The 19,616-nt window shown below is 38.3% G+C and overlaps 1 protein-coding gene across 1 annotated transcript; it reads right to left on the bottom strand.

Moving 5' to 3' along the window:
• Window positions 1-3,523: 3,523 nt before the first annotated feature.
• On the bottom strand, window positions 3,524-7,113 carry coq7 (coenzyme Q7 homolog, ubiquinone (yeast)). Its single transcript, XM_052130610.1, has 6 exons — window positions 6,934-7,113; window positions 5,823-6,001; window positions 5,626-5,740; window positions 5,396-5,535; window positions 5,115-5,183; window positions 3,524-5,023 (listed from the first exon to the last, which is right to left on the bottom strand). The coding sequence occupies exons 1-6, from the start codon at window positions 7,022-7,024 to the stop codon at window positions 4,946-4,948; spliced, it is 672 nt and encodes a 223-aa protein (XP_051986570.1). The 5' UTR covers window positions 7,025-7,113; the 3' UTR covers window positions 3,524-4,945.
• Between the last annotated feature and the right edge of the window lie 12,503 nt (window positions 7,114-19,616).

Raw genomic sequence — 19,616 nt, forward strand, 5'->3', positions numbered from 1 at the left:
GTGTCATTCCAATAATTCCCCGTTGTCTGCTCTGTGTTTCTCCCGTCACCTGTCCCAAACTACACTTCCCATAATCCCCTACCCTCATCACTGCCAGTGTCATTGTTCTCACCTGAGTTTAATTTAATCATGATAAATTCCTTGTCTGCCCTCGTCTGATTCATAACAGAATGACCGACCGCCAAAATGGATCTAGCAGCATTCTTCACAGAACTAACCCAGGCGGATTTATCAATCCGCAAGTTCTCATACTTCTTCTCCACGGTTGCCATCCACACCGGTTTTGATGACGCTTCCCTGAAAACCATCTACCGACTCGGACTACCAACACGCTGGCAGAGGAAATTGCCGGAATCCGGAGATCACACATGGAAGGAGTATGTGAGGCTCGTTTTAGAAAAACTTGCTGCCGAGGAACCACCTCTCTCGATCCCGGGTTCAGCTTCTAAGCTGCCCAGGCCTGACACGGCCAACGAACCAACGCCCACGCCTACCACGGCCAACGCGCTGGAAGTCTCGTCCGTCCCAGAGTCAGCATTGCCAGCCTCATCCGTCCCAGAAACAGCGTGCACGGCCTCGTCCGCCTGGAGCAGGAGGAGAAGAGGAAAGGCCTCTGCTCTCCAGTCTCCGCCTTCCATGGCTCCGTCCACAGAACCTTCCAGAGCTGTGCCTTCCATGCTCCGCGAACCAGAGCTCACGCATGCCTCGGTCAGCAAACCAGCACCTGTAGCCTCGACCTTCCCAGAGCCAGAGTCAGAGTCAGCGCCTATAGCCTCGACCATCCCAGAGCCAGAGCCAGCGCCTGTAGCCTCGACCGTCCCAGAGCCAGAGCCTGTAGCCTCGACCGTCCCAGAGCCAGAGCCAGCGCCTGTAGCCTCGACCATCCCAGAGCCAGCGCCTGTTGCCTCGACCATCCCAGAGCCAGTGCCTGTAGCCTCGACCATCCCAGAGCCAGAGCCGGCGCCTGTAGCCTCGACAGTCCCCATGACCATACCTCCTGCTGGCCGAAGGAGAAAGAGAAGAAAGAGGGCACCTTCTCCCCAGTCTCCGCTAGAACTCGCGACCACTGAGGTCACTCTCGAGCCTCCCAGGGCTCCGCCTCTCGAGCCTCCAAGGGCTCCGCCTACTGAGACTTTCCCTTGCTCCGCCTCCTGAACCTTCCACGGCTATGCCTCCTGAACCTTCCACGGCTCCACCTCCTGAGCCTTCCAAGGCTCCGCCTTCAGAACCTCCCTCGGCACCGCCTTCCACGGCTCCGTCTCCAGAGCCTTCTACGGTTCCACCTCCTGAGCCTTCCATGACTCTGCCTTCCACGGCTCTGCCCCCAGAGTTCTCCATGGCTCCGCCTACCACGGCCCTGTCTCCGGAACCTTCTTCGGCTCTGCCTCCTGAGCCTTCCATGGCTCTGCCACCTGAGCCTTCCACAGCTCCGCCCTCCATGGCTCCGCCCCCTGAATCTTCCATGGCTTCGCCTTCCACGGAGGAAAAACAGAATTAAGAAAAGCCATGGCTCCACCTCCCAGGCCTCCTGACTCATTCCCTGTCCTGTGGCCACCTCCCAGGCCTCCTGACCCAGTCCCCGTCTTGTGTCTCCCTTGGACTTCCTGTCTGCCCCTGCCTGTCTGCACTTTGTGCCCCCCTTGGACTGCCTGTTTGCCCTTTGTGCCCCCCTTGGACTGTCTGTTTGCCCCTTGTGCCCCCCTTGGACTGTCTGTTTGCCCCTTGTGCCCTCCTTGGTCTGCCTGCCCCCCCCCTTCACTCCTTGGACGATTTTGTTTTTGTGGGTTTTTTCATTTTTTTTAGGAGCGTCTGGAATCCGCTCCTTTGAGGGGGGGTTATATCACGATTCCCCGTTGTCTGCTCTGTGTTACTCCCCGTCACCTGTCCCGAACTACACTTCCCATAATCCGCTGCCCTCATCACTGCCAGTGTCATTGTTCTCACCTGAGTTTAATTTAATCATCATCCTTCTGTATTTAAACCCTGTTGTTTATTCATTCGTTGTCCGTCGTCAAATGTGAATGTTTTGGTTGTCCTCGATGTTTCTCCTGCCCGTGCTCTCCGTGGATGTTTTTCATGTTTATGTTTTGTTTTCCCCTCGTGGATGTTTTGTTTGTTCCCAGTGTTGTTCAGTTATTTTGAGTTATCCTGTTCACCCTTTTGTTCCTTTATTAAAGTGCTGCATTTAGATCCCCACTCCTCATCTGCCCTCGTCTGATTCATAACAATCAGTCTGTTTTGGCCTTGTGCTAATATATGTGCTAATTGTCTTGTGGCCATTTTGACATTATTACGTTTTTGTTGTAATAATCAGGCATTTGTTGTAATCATACTCCGGCTGATGGTTGTTTCCTGTTTACTGAAACAGGCTGTTTCCCATTTTCCATATTAGTGTGCTGAAAACTCACCCTATAAATTATTTGTGATGTGGATGGTAATCAAAACCAATAAGAACTACAACAAAGGAATGGTTACTAAAATATAATGGGGTTCCCAATTATAAAAATAATGGAGAGCTACTGAGAACAGCACCTCCTCCCATTTTTCCAGGGGGAGAGTCCCTCTAATTAGTCCAAAATTGTGCCATTACATCCAAAATAACATTATATGAAAAGCGTCCACAAAACGGTAAGTAACTAAAAGATAAAGAAGAAAAATATATTTTTAACAGAGCTGTGTGAACATTAAAAGTAAAATCTGGGAAAATTAAAGGTAAAATTATATTGTTTACTTTTAACATGCGCTCTTTTTTATTATGTCAATTTTTTTGTTGAACGCATCTCTGCATTTAAGCGGTTTGGTACTTGGATGGCTCTGCCCTCCAAAAAAAGCGAGTTAATATAGATGTCGGTTTTATGGTTTACTGTTATTAACACCGGCAGCTTGACGGGTCTCATCATTCATGTTTTCATTTTATGGTAATTTTGTCATTCAATATGGATGCCAAATATGCAGTTAAATTCTTGTTGCTTTATTTAACATCTTGCATCATGCTTTGAAGCTGTCAGCACTATTAATCTAAAACAGAAATAATCCCTTGACTCAGTTCGGCTTTTAGATGTGCACATTCTGCTGTTGTCCAGAGAATAAATTGGGAGCAAAGAATATTCACTTATGTTTTTACACGTCAGAACTTCAGTGATTTTGTTTTGCATCCTATTACACAATGAAAGACAGATATTAAACCCAAACACTGGGGTTGAAAAAAAAAAAGTGATGTAAAAAGGTTCGTTGTCCCCAGAATGTGTCTATTAATTTTCAGCTCAAAATACCCTACAAATCATTTATTATACCATGTTGAAAATGGCAATTTTTGGGTGGGAATAAAAACGAGCTGCTTTTGTGAGTGTGTCTTTAAAGGCAAATGAGCTGCTGCTCCCCGGCCCGTATCCAGAATAGGGCGGAGTTTTGACATCTCTGCTTTGGATAAAGAGACATCATAAGCAATATGACTGACAGCTAAAATAGTGGTGTTCAGCCCTACATGTTTGAACCGGAGTCAGACACTGATGAGGGAGAGACTCCGTCAGAAGTAACAACTTTGAGAATGAACCAGGAAGTTTCCGAATGGTTATTTGATAAATGTATTTATTTTTCAGCAGTTTTGCAACGATGGATGAGCAACACACACAAATACTGTCCTTACTTCAATATGCGCTATAACGAAACAACACACACAAACAAACATGTCTGTCGGCAGTATCCGTCAACAGTCGTGGGCACGGCTTGTACAAATTGACTTCACTTTGTACAGAATCTGCGAACCTCTTGTTCTGAGACAGTCCTTATGATAAATGGGTATTAAAAAAAAGGACTGGGTGGATTTTTATCATTATAGGGTGGTTGTGTACACACACTGCCAACACACATTTACATGGTGTTTGAACATAAAAGTGAATTTTGCATAATAGGTCCCCTTTAAAAAGGGTTCTATGACATCACCAGGAGAAAACAGCTGTCCTCTTTTGGTTTGACAGTTTAACATTTCCAAGCATTTCCAGTAATCTTGCATAAACTGACCACCAGGTGGAGCCATACAGACAATATGTATGGTTATGACCTATCTCTCATTACAGTATTGGCTATTTCATGTGAAGTCAATTGACTTAAAGGGATAGTCCACTTAAAAATGAAAATTCTCATAATTTATTCACCCTCATGCCATCCCAGAAGTGTATGACTTTCTTTATTCTGCTTTACACAAAAGAAGATTTTTTAAAATTCCATATTTAAGAACTTTTTACTATAAAATCTCCTCTCTGCCCAGTATGCACAGATAATAAGTATAATGTGAAAGTTATTTTATTATTTTATTTATAATAAAAAGGACTTAAATATTGATCTATTTCTCACCCACACCTATCGCATCGTTTCTGAAGATATACATTTAACCAAGTCATATGGATTACTTTTATGATGCCATTATGTGCTTTTTGGAGATTCAAAGTTTTAGTCACCATTCATTTGTATTGCAAAGACCTAAAGAGATGAAATATTCTTCTAAAAATCTTTTGTGTTTAGCAGAAGAAAGAAAGTCATACACATCTGGGAAGGCATGAGGGTGAGTAAATGACAAGAGAATTTTCATTTTTGGTAAACTATCCCTTTAACTCAATGTCTAATCAGCAAAACCTTGTCTGTGATTATGCAGCTGTTATATTCTCTCTGTAAAGGATGACATAATGTCAAATAAAATATGAACAAATGAAGATTAATCTTTTTTGAACACTTTGTGACTCCTTTTAATTGCAACACAAACAGGATATCATTTTGTTTGTATCTTTTAATTGTAAAATTGTTCAAATGTTGCAAGACACTCAATCTTTCTTTTAGCATCATTCAAACTGATCAAAGCTTCAAAAAGTGCAGTTCTGACATCAGCAATTTAATGTACATTTATGATGACACAGCAATATTTAAACATAAATGCATTGCTAAAATGACACTAAATACGCTGAGAAATGTAGATTGCAGCTTTACAGCCAACCTGTATTAATGTTTTCAAAACCAAATATCCGGGCACCTACAGAGAGGAAAAACAGAATTAAGAAAAAAGTTTAGATAAACATTGCAACTTATCAAACAAACAAGTTAATTGACATTGTTATACTCACCGATTCAGCATCATGCTCCAATCCAGTGTCATGGTGTTCGATTTCATCATCACGAAATTCTTTAATAATCTAATTAAAAACATTAAGCCTTCATGTTGGTATATATTTATATATCCATTTCCTGACTTTTGTTCAGAGAAACAGTCACAGAGAAAAAGTTAGTGGTAGAGGCAATTATTATTATTATTTGAACACAGTGGTGATAATACTGCACATGCTGCACTGCATGCTATAGTAAGATATGTGTGAATACACAGCACAATTAAAAGCACACACTTTACCTGTAATAACTCTGTATATCTCTCTGGGTCAGCTTCCATAAGTGTTCGGATTTGGCTGTTGTAGTGCTCTGAGATACTCTCCTCTACTGCAACAGTGCAGGCCATAGCCCCTTCCTTACCCAGAAGAGCAGTACAAGCCCCTGCAAACACAGAGGAAGAGAGTATATTATGATAAACTCCAAAATTACTCAATAAAACCCCTAAATAAGAATGCCTAATTAAAAACATACCTAGTGCAAACCCTGTGATATTCCATAATGGCAACATTAACGTTGGCCGAACCCGATGTTCGCCCAAGATCTCATTAAATTTTTCCAAATGTATTTTCTCTTGGTCCCACATATGCTGTAGATTATGTAAAGAACATATTCACATTAGTTCAGTGTTCCAATATGTGAATTTAAAGACATTAGACTGATATCAGTACCTGGATTAGAGGCCCTGTCGGGGTTCTTCCGAGAATGGCCATCTGCCCAGCATAGATACGATTGGCTCCATATTCTCCGGCATGGTCAACCCTCAACATACTGTCCAACATGGCCTTCTCTTCTTTGTCCCGTGGCAGAGGAAGGACACTGTATCTTCTACATAACAGGGAGCCATTAACTACACACACACAAAACACAAAAACAATCACTTTTTATTAAAAAAACAACAACCTGGACTCAGCTAAATATGTGATTTGCTTATAGTGCTGAAGCTATATTCGTACTGACATGCAATTGCTGTACTTTAAATATTCTCAATCGCACTGTTTATTAGACAAGTTTAGTACTTTTGTCATTTTCCTTCTACTTAAGTTACTTTAAATATTTGTATTATATAATACTTGATACTTTTATATACTACTTGATATAAGTTTGAAATATTGAACTATTAAAAATAATATTAAAAACTTCTATTTAACTCTTGCTTTGCCACTTTTCAGTACAACAGTAGCTTGAACTTTTCTAGACAATTTTGGAACTTTGCAGCACTCCTAATGATACTAAGATAAGCCGATTGTGTCCTATGCCTTATTTGTAAGTCACTTTGGGTAAAAGCATCTGCTAAATGAATATAATGTATGTCCGCCCATATAATACATGCAAACAGAAACAGGCATATTCAATTTAGAGGACATGAATGTTTATGCAAATACAGCATCATAATTAAAATCCCTGCATTATAAATGAGTGCAGTTATATATATATATATATATATATATATATATATATATATATATATATATACACACACACACACACATACACACATACACACACACACACACACACACACACACACACACACACACCACATTATAGTGTATAATATATGACATATAAAATTAACCGTAGGACCTTTATCATTTCAGTTTGTTTTTCACACTGCATTTAATACAATGTCAGGATTTTTGACAAAATACATCATTCAAACGGTTATATCGTTGAGGTTCAACTTGTTTTCTTGATATCAGTGTATGAACTGGAGAGTTAGCAGCTGTCATGAACTCAACACACACACACACACACACACACACTCATGCAAGTGTTTACCTCTGTTCAGGGAAGGACAGTTCCTTAAGGTTGACGGACAGAAAACACGCGTAAAGTCATGTTTCACTGCATATCTCGCTGCTCTCTGCATATCTATAAACAAATCAAATGAACTGATAATTAAGCGACAATCTTGATATATTAGCACTATAGTAAAGGTTGTGGCGCTTCAGTATGACGTCATCGCGGCGCTGAATAACTACGCTCGTGCACGTGTAGCGTTATGTTTTGGGTCTCTGAAATATCTTTTACAAAAACAACTCTTTGGAAAGACAAACATAACATTTCTTCTCTATCACAAAAGATAACGTTTACTTTTGGTGTATTACAAGCCATATTCTTTCCATATTTCACCCAATGGAAAGTGGCACAAATTGGTCAAAGTGGAAAAATTAAATGGACTAAAAAAATACCTTATACCCAACCCCCTATCTGAGGGTTGTCCCCCCCTAAAATATCATTAAAATATGTGTATTGTAAATAATATAATGATATATTCTTAAAATAATTGTTTAAGAAATAAAATAATACAAATGCTAACGGGGCAACAACAAAAAACACCTTGGTGTCCCCTTCAAAAATTGCTCTTGAGAATTGTTATGTTTATTGTCCCCCCCAACATTTTGATGACATTTTCGCCCCTGCATATACCCCCGGACATGTTTAGCCTATTTTATAACAATGTTTTTTAAACATATTGTATGTACTTTTTTGTAAAATGTTAATTTTTCTTAAATAATAATTAAAACGTTTCCATGCGCAATCATTAAAAAAAGAAAAAAAGAAATTCTAATTAATTAATTATTTAAAAAAAAAGAAATATCAAATTAAAATCTAATTAATCGTCATTTACTCACCCTAATGCCATCACAGCTGTGAATTAATTTCTTTCTTCTGCTGAACACAAATTAAGATTTTTAGAGGAATATCTCAGCTCTGATGGTCCTTTCAATGCAAGTGAATGGAGGCCAGAAATCTGAAGGTCCAAATATAACATAAAAGCAGCATTTAATCCATGATATTATATATCTTCAAAAGTGATATGTTAAGTGTGGACGAGAAACAGATCAATATTCAAGTCCTTTTTTTACTATAAATCTCCACTTTCATTTTCACTTTCACATCTGCTTCTGTGTTCTACTTAGTGCGGCTCAAACGTTTCCGGTTACAGCTTCCAGAGCACCTACATACAGAGGTTTATTCATGGGAAGGCAGATTATTTCTACTTTTTATGGCTGTCATTTGATTAAAACAATAAATAATCTTTTTGACGTTAACGTGACTGATCTCAAATGTATAATTTGATTAAATTTGCCTCTAAATATAAGTGTAGCTACGTTCCTTTCCAAATGTAACTACATGTACATGTAGCTCCTGAATAATAAATCAAGCATGTATACAAGCAGTCTGGCCATCTCATTTATGTGTGTTTCATTGATTGATGATACTTTATAGGTGTTGAGCTTCAATGATATATTCCAGCAAATAACAACTGCAAATGACTTGACTTTGGTTAAGTGTCCCAGATGGATTGATTTATAAACAAATAAGCCATTCTCTTATAGGCTTTAAATATCACTCAGAACAGAATGAAGCCATTTTAATGCCAAATTTAATAAATACAGTTACTGCGCTAAAATATATTTCATGGCACTACACATATTTAATCAATTTAAAAGTATATATTTCTCATTATCTTTGGCAGCTCTTCTACTTATGCATTAACATTTCAACATACTGTATATCAATGTACTTATAAATGACACAATGACACAAAATAGAAATTAAAACATAATAAAATAGTTGATGCATGAGTTCATCTGGTCTCTCTCTTCTCTTTCACACATGGATCATTGCAGTGTTTGAAGCATGTAGTTGTTTCATTCAAAGAGTCCTGGTACTGACACGCTTTACTCCTTTAACCTTCTGTCATTTGCGGGTCAAGCTGATCTGTGGATACATTTCTGCTACAGACCTCCGTGTGAGGAGAAACTGTGAAATGTGTTTGTATTCCAGCAATTGCTTTCTCAGATTGGCTTGGGCTGAATTAAAGCTTTAAAACCGTTTTTTCCACTGAATTTTTAAGTCACTGTACTGTACACTGTAAGTAATGTTCAGAACATTTCTTCTCCTGTCTCTGAAAATATCTGTACTTTAAAATCTTCTTCCAGCACATTGCAAACACATTTAACCGGAAACTAGTGAGCTGCTTTATTTCAAAGCCAGAAGAACATCATGATGCTCAGTTGCAGTTGTCAAAATACTTAAAATGGGCTGGTAATGCAGAAAACGATTGTCAACCAGACATATGAACTATTGTCAGACTACATTTTTCCCATACTTGTTATTCAATTCTTTCCCAATTGTTCTCAATGGTGCATTTTTAGTAGCATAGCCATAGACAATTGTCCCCTGCATTATGGTTCAACTTCAGGCCTTTGTTATTAGTGGAATAGTCTAGCAAATTAGTACATGAATTTTCCAAAGGCATTTTCATGGTGTGTAAACTGTAGGCCCTCAGTGAGTTAACACAGCACTTTTGGCAATGTGTAGAATGTGGTTTTGCATCCAAGTCAGCTGGTAAATTCCATGGATACTGTAACTATGTCTAAGATTAAGGCACACTGCACATATTTCACTGCAGTGATAAAATGGAGCTTGACCATTTGAAGAACGAAGGTGCTGACTGCTATGGAACTGCGACTGGCATTAGGTAAACATTGAGCTGTAGGTAGAAGTTGCCCAGTACAGTCAATGCAGTGAATTAGTTATGGGAATCGGATACTAGATCAACATGACAGGACAACTTCAGCTTTAAACAAACTATTAAATATGATGTAATGTAGAATGTATGATGTGAGATCAAATGTAACCAAGATGTTATTGTGTCATACTGAAGAAATGCATGAGCAAGCATTTGTGGTTAGAGCTAATGTTTAATTTAAGCACCACGACTTTTTATTTCATGTTTCGTATTAGACATCTTTATCTTCATTCATAACAGGTTCAATTTTACACCTATAGAAAGGACATGTTGGTGTTATTGCCAATGTAAATAGTCAGTCAAAGCATGACAGGAGCACTTCATAATAATTTTTTATGTTATGCAGGTAGTTGTCCTGGAGTTTTACTAACTTAAGTTATATCTGGTCAGACTTCACTGTGGTAGAGTAATGTCTAAGAGCCTCAGGCAAAAGTTAGTTAATTTGTTTGCACTTAAAAAGCGAGATGTGAACTCTTTCCTTGATGTATGCAGATGTGATGTACTCAACCTAAACATATTGGATGTACTGGCACATCAAGAGCGTATTTAGTCAATAATTGTTTGATTAGCTATCTTCATAATGCAATCAGATGCATTCTGTTTATATTTTGCAGAATTTGCACATTCTTATAATTTCGACTAATACATTTCAAGCACAAGGTGAAAAATTAAAGAGCCTGCTGTGTGAAATTTAATTCATCTTATTACTGACTAATAAAATTACCTTTCATAGGTTTTTAACTCAATGTGTGATCATGCATGGTAGTCGATTAAAGCCAGTGTGCACAACAATTAAATATACACTGAATGCCTTTGGATGATTTAGATGACTTAATTGCTCAATACGTTATAAGGTATAACCACTGGAATTTTCTTGATGTTGTTGAGGAAAGAATGTGTGCAATTGTTTTCACCAGATATTTATACCCTGGAAGACTGTTTTAACAGACACCATTTCAGCATCACCCTGTGATGTATCACTTTGTCACAGATGGAACCCAGAGGTTGTACTGTGTCTGTGTGCAAGCATGTGAATGTATTCATTTTGGAAACACAGTTCGAGACCCTGGAAACACGACAATCAAAATGCACTGTGATGATGTATTTCTGTTTGTGTGTGTGTGTGTGTGTGTATGTGTTAAAGTGTAAATCTATTTTTTAAAATAATGTACATTTTAGGGGGGCCTGGGTAGCTCAGCAAGTAAAGACGCTGACGGTTGCTAGGGTGGGTAGTCACGTTGGGTTAACCTCTTCGTGGTCGCTATAATGTGGTTCTCGTTTTCGGTGGGGCGCCTGGTGAGTTGTGCGTGGATGCCACGGAGAATAGAGCGAAGCCTTCACGTGTGCTAGGTCTCTGCAGTAACGCGCTCAACAAGCCACGTGATAAGATACGTGGATTGACTGTCTCAGACACGGAGGTAACTGAGATTCGTCCTCTGGCTCCCGAATTGAGGCAAGTCACTACGCCACCATGAGGACTTAGAGCGCATTGGGAAATGGGCATGCCAAAATGGGGAGAAAAGTGGAGAACCCCAACCCCCCAACACCAAAACAAATTATTTATGTAAATTTTCTAACACAAAAATCTGGAAATCTTTCTCTCTTCTGACTGTTGTAATCTACTGCTTTCTATTTCTCACCTATTTTAGAAAGTTGTGGAAACGTAATATTGTATTTTTTCTTTTAATGTTGAGGCAAAAGGGAATGCAAAAATAATAGCGTGTAGTTTCAGTGATATTGTTGTCACCAAAAGAAAAAAAAGTTTGTTTTCAAACAGGATGCTCAAACAAACAGAGCAACATTTTGTGTTGTATAAAAGAAAGTGTTTTAATATTGAAAACAAATGATACACTTCAGCTTTAAAATCACCTGCATAGCACTGCAGACTTAGAGAAAACTTGTGTATAAAATAGTCTGTGGTCAGGAACTGGGTTACTAGCTTGCAGCTGTTATGCAACACTGGTTCAAGTTTAAAAATGGGCTCAACAAGACAAACGGACTCATAAAAGCTACGACAACAGCACAATAATCAAATTCAGATTTAAATCTGCATTGTCTCCCAGCAGACGCACACCTCTTTTTATAGTCTATATAAGAAGGGAGAGAGTGAAGCTTTCCCACCAATACTGAAGAGTTTACCCTCAGAAATGTCTCTTCTCATCTGCAGACCTTGTTAAACCGCTCAAAAACAGGCTACTCTAGCAGACTGTGGGAACAGCAGACCGATGTATGCTAATGCATGCCACTGCGTCTGTCTGTGCTCGTTTAACAAGTCGACTACTGAAGGTGAAGACAAGTTGTCAGGGGCTTGTCCAGCATGTTTTGCATCAGCACCTGGCTGTGGGTCGCATGCTTTCATGTCCAGACAAACTTCCCTGTGGCTGGCTGGGATGAATCAGATTTCACAATGAACCGACAAATAAGCAATCGTCTGCATATCACAGACAAAATGATAAACAATTGCTTATTATTAATGTTTGATTTTCAGGGAACACTGTCATGTGATATGACAAGCTCACTGTGGATAATTTTAAGCTATCATTCATTAATTAAGTAGCTTATTTCTTTTTTGTTTTCATACTATATTGTGGGCTCATGCATGTTTAAAAGGTGCTATTAAGCTGTGGTTAGTCCTTTATTTATGAAAACCTAAAGCTTTATCCACAGTGAAATGTGCCGTGACACCTGGGGTGTGTCTGTGATGCCTGGCATCAGTGCCATAGCAGAAAACTCTTACAATGTATCAATGTGCCATTAATCCCAGTACAAGTGGAAGACACATAACAGGGAGCGCAGTGAACTGTGACTTTACTCAATAACATCTTATTTTTAAATCATGACCTAATGTTTTATGATGTACAGAAATTCATACCAGAGGAAAAATATGATTTGTGAAGACACTGAAAGAATGCCCGGTAAAGGGTTTTGCCCTGTTTTACTGGTTCCTCTTCTACAGTACAGACTGCGGTGCGGCCCATCTGGATGGCAGCTGTGCCATTAGTTATAAACACAACCCTGAAAAAAAAAGACATTAAAAATAGCATTTCGGTAAATACCATTTGAAACCTTTCATGTTTAATTGAACAAAGTAGACAACCTTTTTGATATAGTCATACCAGCCTTTTATGTGTGGAGATATATACAGTATATCAGAGCCCAGGTAAAGAGTCTCAGTACTATTGACAGTTTAACATATAAAAACACAAAATGGTTTAATAATATGAATTTTTTTTTAGACCTCCATCTAATCCCAACTAGCTGTGGAAAGTAAGAAAATGAAATATTCAGACGACACTACAAAACAATTTTGATTTTCGTCCCTGGCCGCATTTCTTTAAACAATCTCGTTCTTTGTGGAGAAACACTCATAAAAGACTCAGCGTTCCCACTTACTCACACAGTACAGCAAAAATATTTTTAGCCAAAATACACCAATAAACATTAAGTCGTGTTTGTGTTGCATGAGTCCGTACCACGAATTATGTCATAAATGAATGGATGTACGTCACTGAGCAGGGGTGAGTAGGTGGTATACTCCATTAGATTAGAGGACAGGCTCCAGTGAACTGTCTGCGGGCCGATTCCACGGATTTCCACAAGCTTCTATTTTGGAGCAAGAGGGCCTGCTTTTAGTTTGTAAAAAGCCACAGTATCCTATTAAGGAAGGTTTAAGTAATTACACTTTGTTTACTAAAAGACAAAGTCTTGCTACAGCATAGTGCTTCCTTTAGTTGGCATGGGTATTGATCAGGGTTTCTGTATGCTGTATGGATGCATGTATAGGTCTGTGTGAAGAGTATGGCAGTGAGTCTCATGTCTTCAATCAAGGAGTCTTGACCACGTTTTTGTGCTTGGTCTTTGATCTACAGTTTGAGAATAATAGGAGACACTAGTCTAAATGACACAGTGGTGCATAATCCTGGTGGCCCACACATACTGCCTAACTTTGTGTTCCTCTTATTGCAATGCAATGCTACTTGAAGAAACAATATTTGGGGGTGAATTAAATATAGTTAATAAATATATTGGAAATGAATAAGACAGAATTCAATTACCAAATTAAGGTATGGTAGGCTACAGTAGATGATATTTACACTTGCTGTAAATAGTAGCATATGCTATTTGCACACTGATGTATAATAAATAGTATATAATCTAACAACATCAGAGTATAGTATAAGTATTGTGACTGAACTTAATACATCGCTGACAGTGGGAAGAAACACACATTATGGTACCTCGACGCTGCTCTCTTTAAGCCCTGTACACATATGCAGAGACTTTATCGCTTGATGTTGCTAGTCTCTGTACTGTGAAGTCGCTAGTGGTGTGCCTACTTCTGTAGCTCTAACGTTATTGGTGGACAGCCTGTTTGGCCATGTCATTTGAAAATATGATCACAGATGAGGCATTTTGCTTGTAAAACTAAGATTTTCTTCTAATTTGACAAGGAATCTGTTTTCTTGTCCCAAAAACTCTAAATACTGCAGAGGAGAGTGTTTTTATATGAACTGCAGCAGTGCTCATTGCATTTTCCACACATCTTTTTTTATATTCATGTATGTGGTTACAGGCGAATCATATAGAACAGTGAAATTGCTCACAGAAACTTCTCTGTGTTGCCTGCACTCGACTCCATTATCTCACAGGAGACGGATGACGACGTTAGCTCCACTGACATGGTGATCACTCCTATTGGTTGTCGCTCCTGAAAGTCGATGCTCATTTACATAAAGGTTACATTTTTGTCAACTTTTTCATTTAGCTCACCACGCCCACATCCAGTCACTAGAGGTTGCAGTCCCTCGTGTCACCGGAAGCTGCCAGCTCTCATTGAAAATGAATGCGATGTTGCCGCTTTGTCACTGGAAGACACTGCATGTGTGTACGGTGCTTTAAATGTGAAGCGCTGCTTTAGAGCAGTCTCTTCAGGTCCCAGAAACAGGTAACCGAGTCTCCGCCATGACCCTTGCTTTCAACCGGCCCATGAAAAACCGAGCCGCTGGAAAAAGCTGCCAACTACATGTTCCAGACTGGGAAAGTTGTGTGTGCGCCCATCTAACCCCATTCTCTGCACTGCCCAATGTTTAGTGAGCCCCTAATCCTGACGAGAACAATGCTCTCAGTGATATCACACTCCCCTTAGACGCTATTCCGATTTATGGCATGTACAGCCACTGTCTGTCTTACCTTGCATGGATTGTTAGGGGAGAATAGTGAAATTGGCAAAAGGTGGATTGCACACACAACTAACCAACTGTCTAACTAATAATGCCATATCGAATCTTAGACTGAGGATGGTCAAATGCACATAATTATCTCTCCATGTCTTTTCTTCAAAGCGTTTGCAATAAGTTTAATAGTTTTGATAGGTTCAAACGGATTATTGGCATGCATATAGCTTAGCTGTGTCTCCAGTGATATTTACACTTATTTCAAATAATTATTTGGCTATACTGAGCCCGTGGTACGGGAGCCTGGTGGCAGTGGGGACCCTGTGCAGCAACAAATGTCGCTTAATAGCCAGGTCCGGCACTGATTTTAGTAACCATACACCCTAACCCAAACCCCAACCCTCAACCCTAAACCTAATTGTCAGAGGAATAAAAATGTTATCTTAGCCATTGATTATGTGAGTGTGATTGCTTTTTGCTTTCCATGAGACCAGAACCCATGTCTATGAGGCTGCTTTAGCACCACAAGACAAAGTTAACAGATTTGAACTGATTCAAAGATGTCTGATGGGAAATGTCAGTAACTTGGTAGAATAGACCAAGACTTTTTCACATTTCCACGTTTTGGAATGTGGAAGTAAACCATCGCTATTAACTTCTATAGCTGTGAATGGGAGACCCCAGCAAATATAATTTTTGCTCAAACACCAAAAGAAAAAATCCACTATTAAGTTTCCATGACTTTCCACAAGAGGAATAAAATAGAGAGTGGATTACAGCATTCAGATAAGAGAAGATGCCACATTTACTCTTCCTGCCTCAGCAGCTGTATTGAAACCCCTATGCAGCTGTTTTTTTTTTTTACTAATTCCAGGGTAATATAACATGAAGCATAATGTTATAAATTTACACTTAATAATAATTGTAATTTTTTTATAAATGATTTTTTATAATCGTTACTAAATAAGGCAGAAATGCATCACCGAATGACGTGAGGGCATGAACTACTGTGATTTTACCATGGGTAAGGGAGTTTTAGAGAAAAAGGGTCCAAAATGTTGATAACCTCTAATATTAGGATGCTACAACCGTTGATAGGCCTGCCATGCAGATGTAATTATATGGCAGAACAAAGATTGCAGAAGCATAAAATTAAGACACATTTTCATTTTACCATCCTGTAATTAGGAGAGTAACTGCCGAGATGAAAGATCTTGACGTACACATTTCCGGTAAGAGCAAACTACTGTATCATCTCATCCAGAGGAATCCAGACACAAGAGCCCTCCATTTATGGCGTCTGCAATTTAGCAGGTGATTATTCTTCCTCCTGTGGTTTTCCTTTTGTGTACCATGGAATTCCATCTGTTTTATAAGCAAATTCTTTTAAGTGATATAATGTTCTCTGACACCTCAGTGTAGTATAGTTAACTAAGATGGGATTTAGTTGAAAACCCCTAAAATGGCATGATTAAAAACATTCAAAAAAGTATATCTGTCTGTGGGTTTACTGTGTCGCCCCTTAATCTAGCAAACTGTACGTAATTTCTGTCACACGACCATATATTTAGAAACGGCACACTGACTTTTATGTCAGAGCAAACTTGTGCAGGCCTAAAAATATATACCATGCAATTGCCAATATAAAAAACCAAGTATATTGTTTGGATAAAGATTAGCCATGAATTATTGAATGAAGCATTGTTCCATAATGGTAGTGGTGGGTACAGTGCAAGTGTCGGGTAAGTGATGGTAATAATAAGCTTTGACTCCAAGTGTAGAAATGAATATTCTGAAAATTAAAACTTTTCCTGACTGGTTCATGAAAATGCTACCATGCATGTTGCATGTTTCATGTTTATTTTTCTTACCTGTGGAACTGAGATGCTCTCCTGCTCCATCTCTGATTACAATGATGTCCACTTTCGTATGCGTCTGTCTCTACTGTTCTGTAAATAATGTCTAAGAAGGTGGGACATTAATGGGACAGGACGCTGAAGTCAAAACAGTCTGTAGTTGGATTGTGCCCACTCACTACCAAAGAGACAGAGTCTTTTGAGCTGGCATATAGGTAACCAGAAAGTCTGTTTGTGTGCCAGTCTAGCAGAAATGAGCAATGGGTCACCAGTAAAACTCACATCCATTTCTTATAGCCCCCTCTCTCTCTCTATCTCTCTTTCTTTCATTTACTCTGGAGAGAAAACAGTCTAGAGAAAATAATTGTGTAATTTTCTACCTACTCTCTCAGACAAATATAGCACTGGCTGCAGAGGTGCCAATCCCATTAAGACACAGCTTTTGGTAGGAAGTAAGAAAATATGTTTCTTTTTTTAAAGAACCATATAAAGTCTGTGGCAAAAGGCCAAGTAGTGGTGAATCCAGATGTGTCAGCCTACGCATGCAATTATGACTTGTGTTGTTTTCTGCCACGCTCTTTCACTCCTCCCTCCCTCCATCCATCTTGCTGTGTTGTGTGCCCCTTTTCATGATTCAGGGGGATTGAAAGTCTGGCTATGTACTGTTAAGATCGTCTGAGCTGATTTTGACGAGTTTGTCGTCTACAGACATTAGACATATCTCACAGGTTTCTGCCAGTCCTTCAATTCCTGAGGCATTTGCCACAAGGCTTTTCTGAGAACAGTTTTGGTGTCAACATTAATAAAACTGAATTTTAATCATATACATATATCATATTAATGAAATCATTAATAAAAAATATACCTTATACTGATTAGTAAAGGGAAGAGTAGTGTAATCTCTGCCACTTTTTATTTCAATTGTCCTCAAGTAGTAATAATTTATGCCTAACTAGTTACATTAGTTAGAAATTAGATAGAAAATATTATATTTCAGGATGTCTGCTGCTATTAACTGAAATTAGGCATAAGAAAAGAAAAATTGTCCCAAAAAAGGGGTAAGCTGTGCCATGTAAAGTGTTAAGTAAAATAAATTAGACACATGTTAATGTTTTGATTAGTAATTAATTAGTAGTTATTTTAAATTAGCCATAGTTAGTTGATAGTTCTCAATGAGGAAAATCAAATTCAGTAATTATTGATTACCTAACAGTTAACTAACTCAGTCATCAGTTCGCTATTACTTACTGATTAGCTAATCATGTTTCCATATTAGTTAATAGTAGTAACTAAAGTGTTAATGAAGTACTACTCATTAATCCTGCATTAATTCCTGCATAGTTACCTATAAACAAGGGACCATTATTATAAAGTTTTACAGAGATATTTACCCTATACATTATAGATATTCCAGGAATACTGTTTATCTAAACTCACTGCAATATAAATTTGTATTCAAAATATAGTAGCCTGGATCATGCAATGCCACTGAACTCTGAATTTCTTTTTTTTTTTTTTTTTTTTACTTTTTGCAATACTGTACATTTCATTTACCCCAAACTAAGAAAAGTGACATCATTTGCCTCTTTTCCTTTTTAACCGTTTTTCCTCATTAATCTATTTTGCCCTAAGGGTTGTGGTAGAATGCATAAACTTTATAAAACTGAATACAGGACATTTTATGATACCTCACAGTTTGAATTGTAAACAAAAGCATCTTTTCTAATTTCATATCAAGAATAGAATAGAATCTTATATGTTTTTTTAGACAATTTTATAATATTATTAATGTTTATAAAACGCAAATCTGTCGTCACACCTGACATATACGCCATGACAATATTGGAGAGGACACACTAAAGTAGGTGAACAAATAAAATGTTTAAATAAAATAATATAAGAAAATGATATTTAATAATAATAATAATAATAATAATAAGAAGAAGAACAAGAAGAAGAAGAACAAGAATAAGAAGACAAAGATGATGATGAAGAAGAAGGTTCAGTGGTTGCTGATCCATGGCAGACTGTAATCTGGTCACATTAATTAAATAAACTGCTCTCTCAGAATATCCTGTGGAATAGAATGCAATGTTAGTGCAATGTTAAACATTGGGAGAGATTAAATTAATATAATAAAAAAACAAACAATAGAATTACTTACATTTCAGAATTCTGTGCAAATTCAATTTCAAATAAACTTTGTTTGAGCATAAAATGTATTTTCCTTTGCTCAAAATTAATTAATCTTTGCAAGAAGATGCATTGCTTTACAGTATTAATTTTAAATGAATCACATTCATTTTTAGCTTCACTTTTCAATACCACTGGCTAGGTATTAAACATACAGTCAAAATTTACTTTACTTTCTAGTGGCGAGGACAGGATGTGATGCACAGTGCTATATGTAGTGTACACACAGTTAAGCTATGGTAAACTGTTTGACCTCACTCCATCGCATAAAAATATAATGGCACTTTGACAGTTTGGTTGTAAGACTGCTATTTAGCTGTCTAGTCTTGATTAACAAAAACAAAAGTGGTCATCCATGAATATTTGAGTTTTTTTAAATGAGAAGCACAGACAGATGTTTGTTCTCTCAGAAGCCTGAGCTACTATCAGATGTATTTAATGTCTTCAGCAATGATCCAAAAGGTTTACTGTTATTGTGAAATAGTGCAATGTGGCTTTCTTCGTAGTTCACAATGTTTTATCTCATTAAATGCCTTAAGTGGTGTCCTCAAAACTATAGACAGAATGAGAGGGTCGTTGTTGTTTGGAGTCCGTTTGCCAAACCCCTGGTGGATTCATGGTTGACCAGGAAGAATGCTGTAACCCGCACACACAAACACAAGAAGAGACAGTCACAATGTCGGAGAAAACTGCTTT

The sequence above is a fragment of the Xyrauchen texanus genome, chromosome 7 (genome assembly GCF_025860055.1).
Source record: "Xyrauchen texanus isolate HMW12.3.18 chromosome 7, RBS_HiC_50CHRs, whole genome shotgun sequence".
Lineage (NCBI taxonomy): Eukaryota > Metazoa > Chordata > Actinopteri > Cypriniformes > Catostomidae > Xyrauchen > Xyrauchen texanus.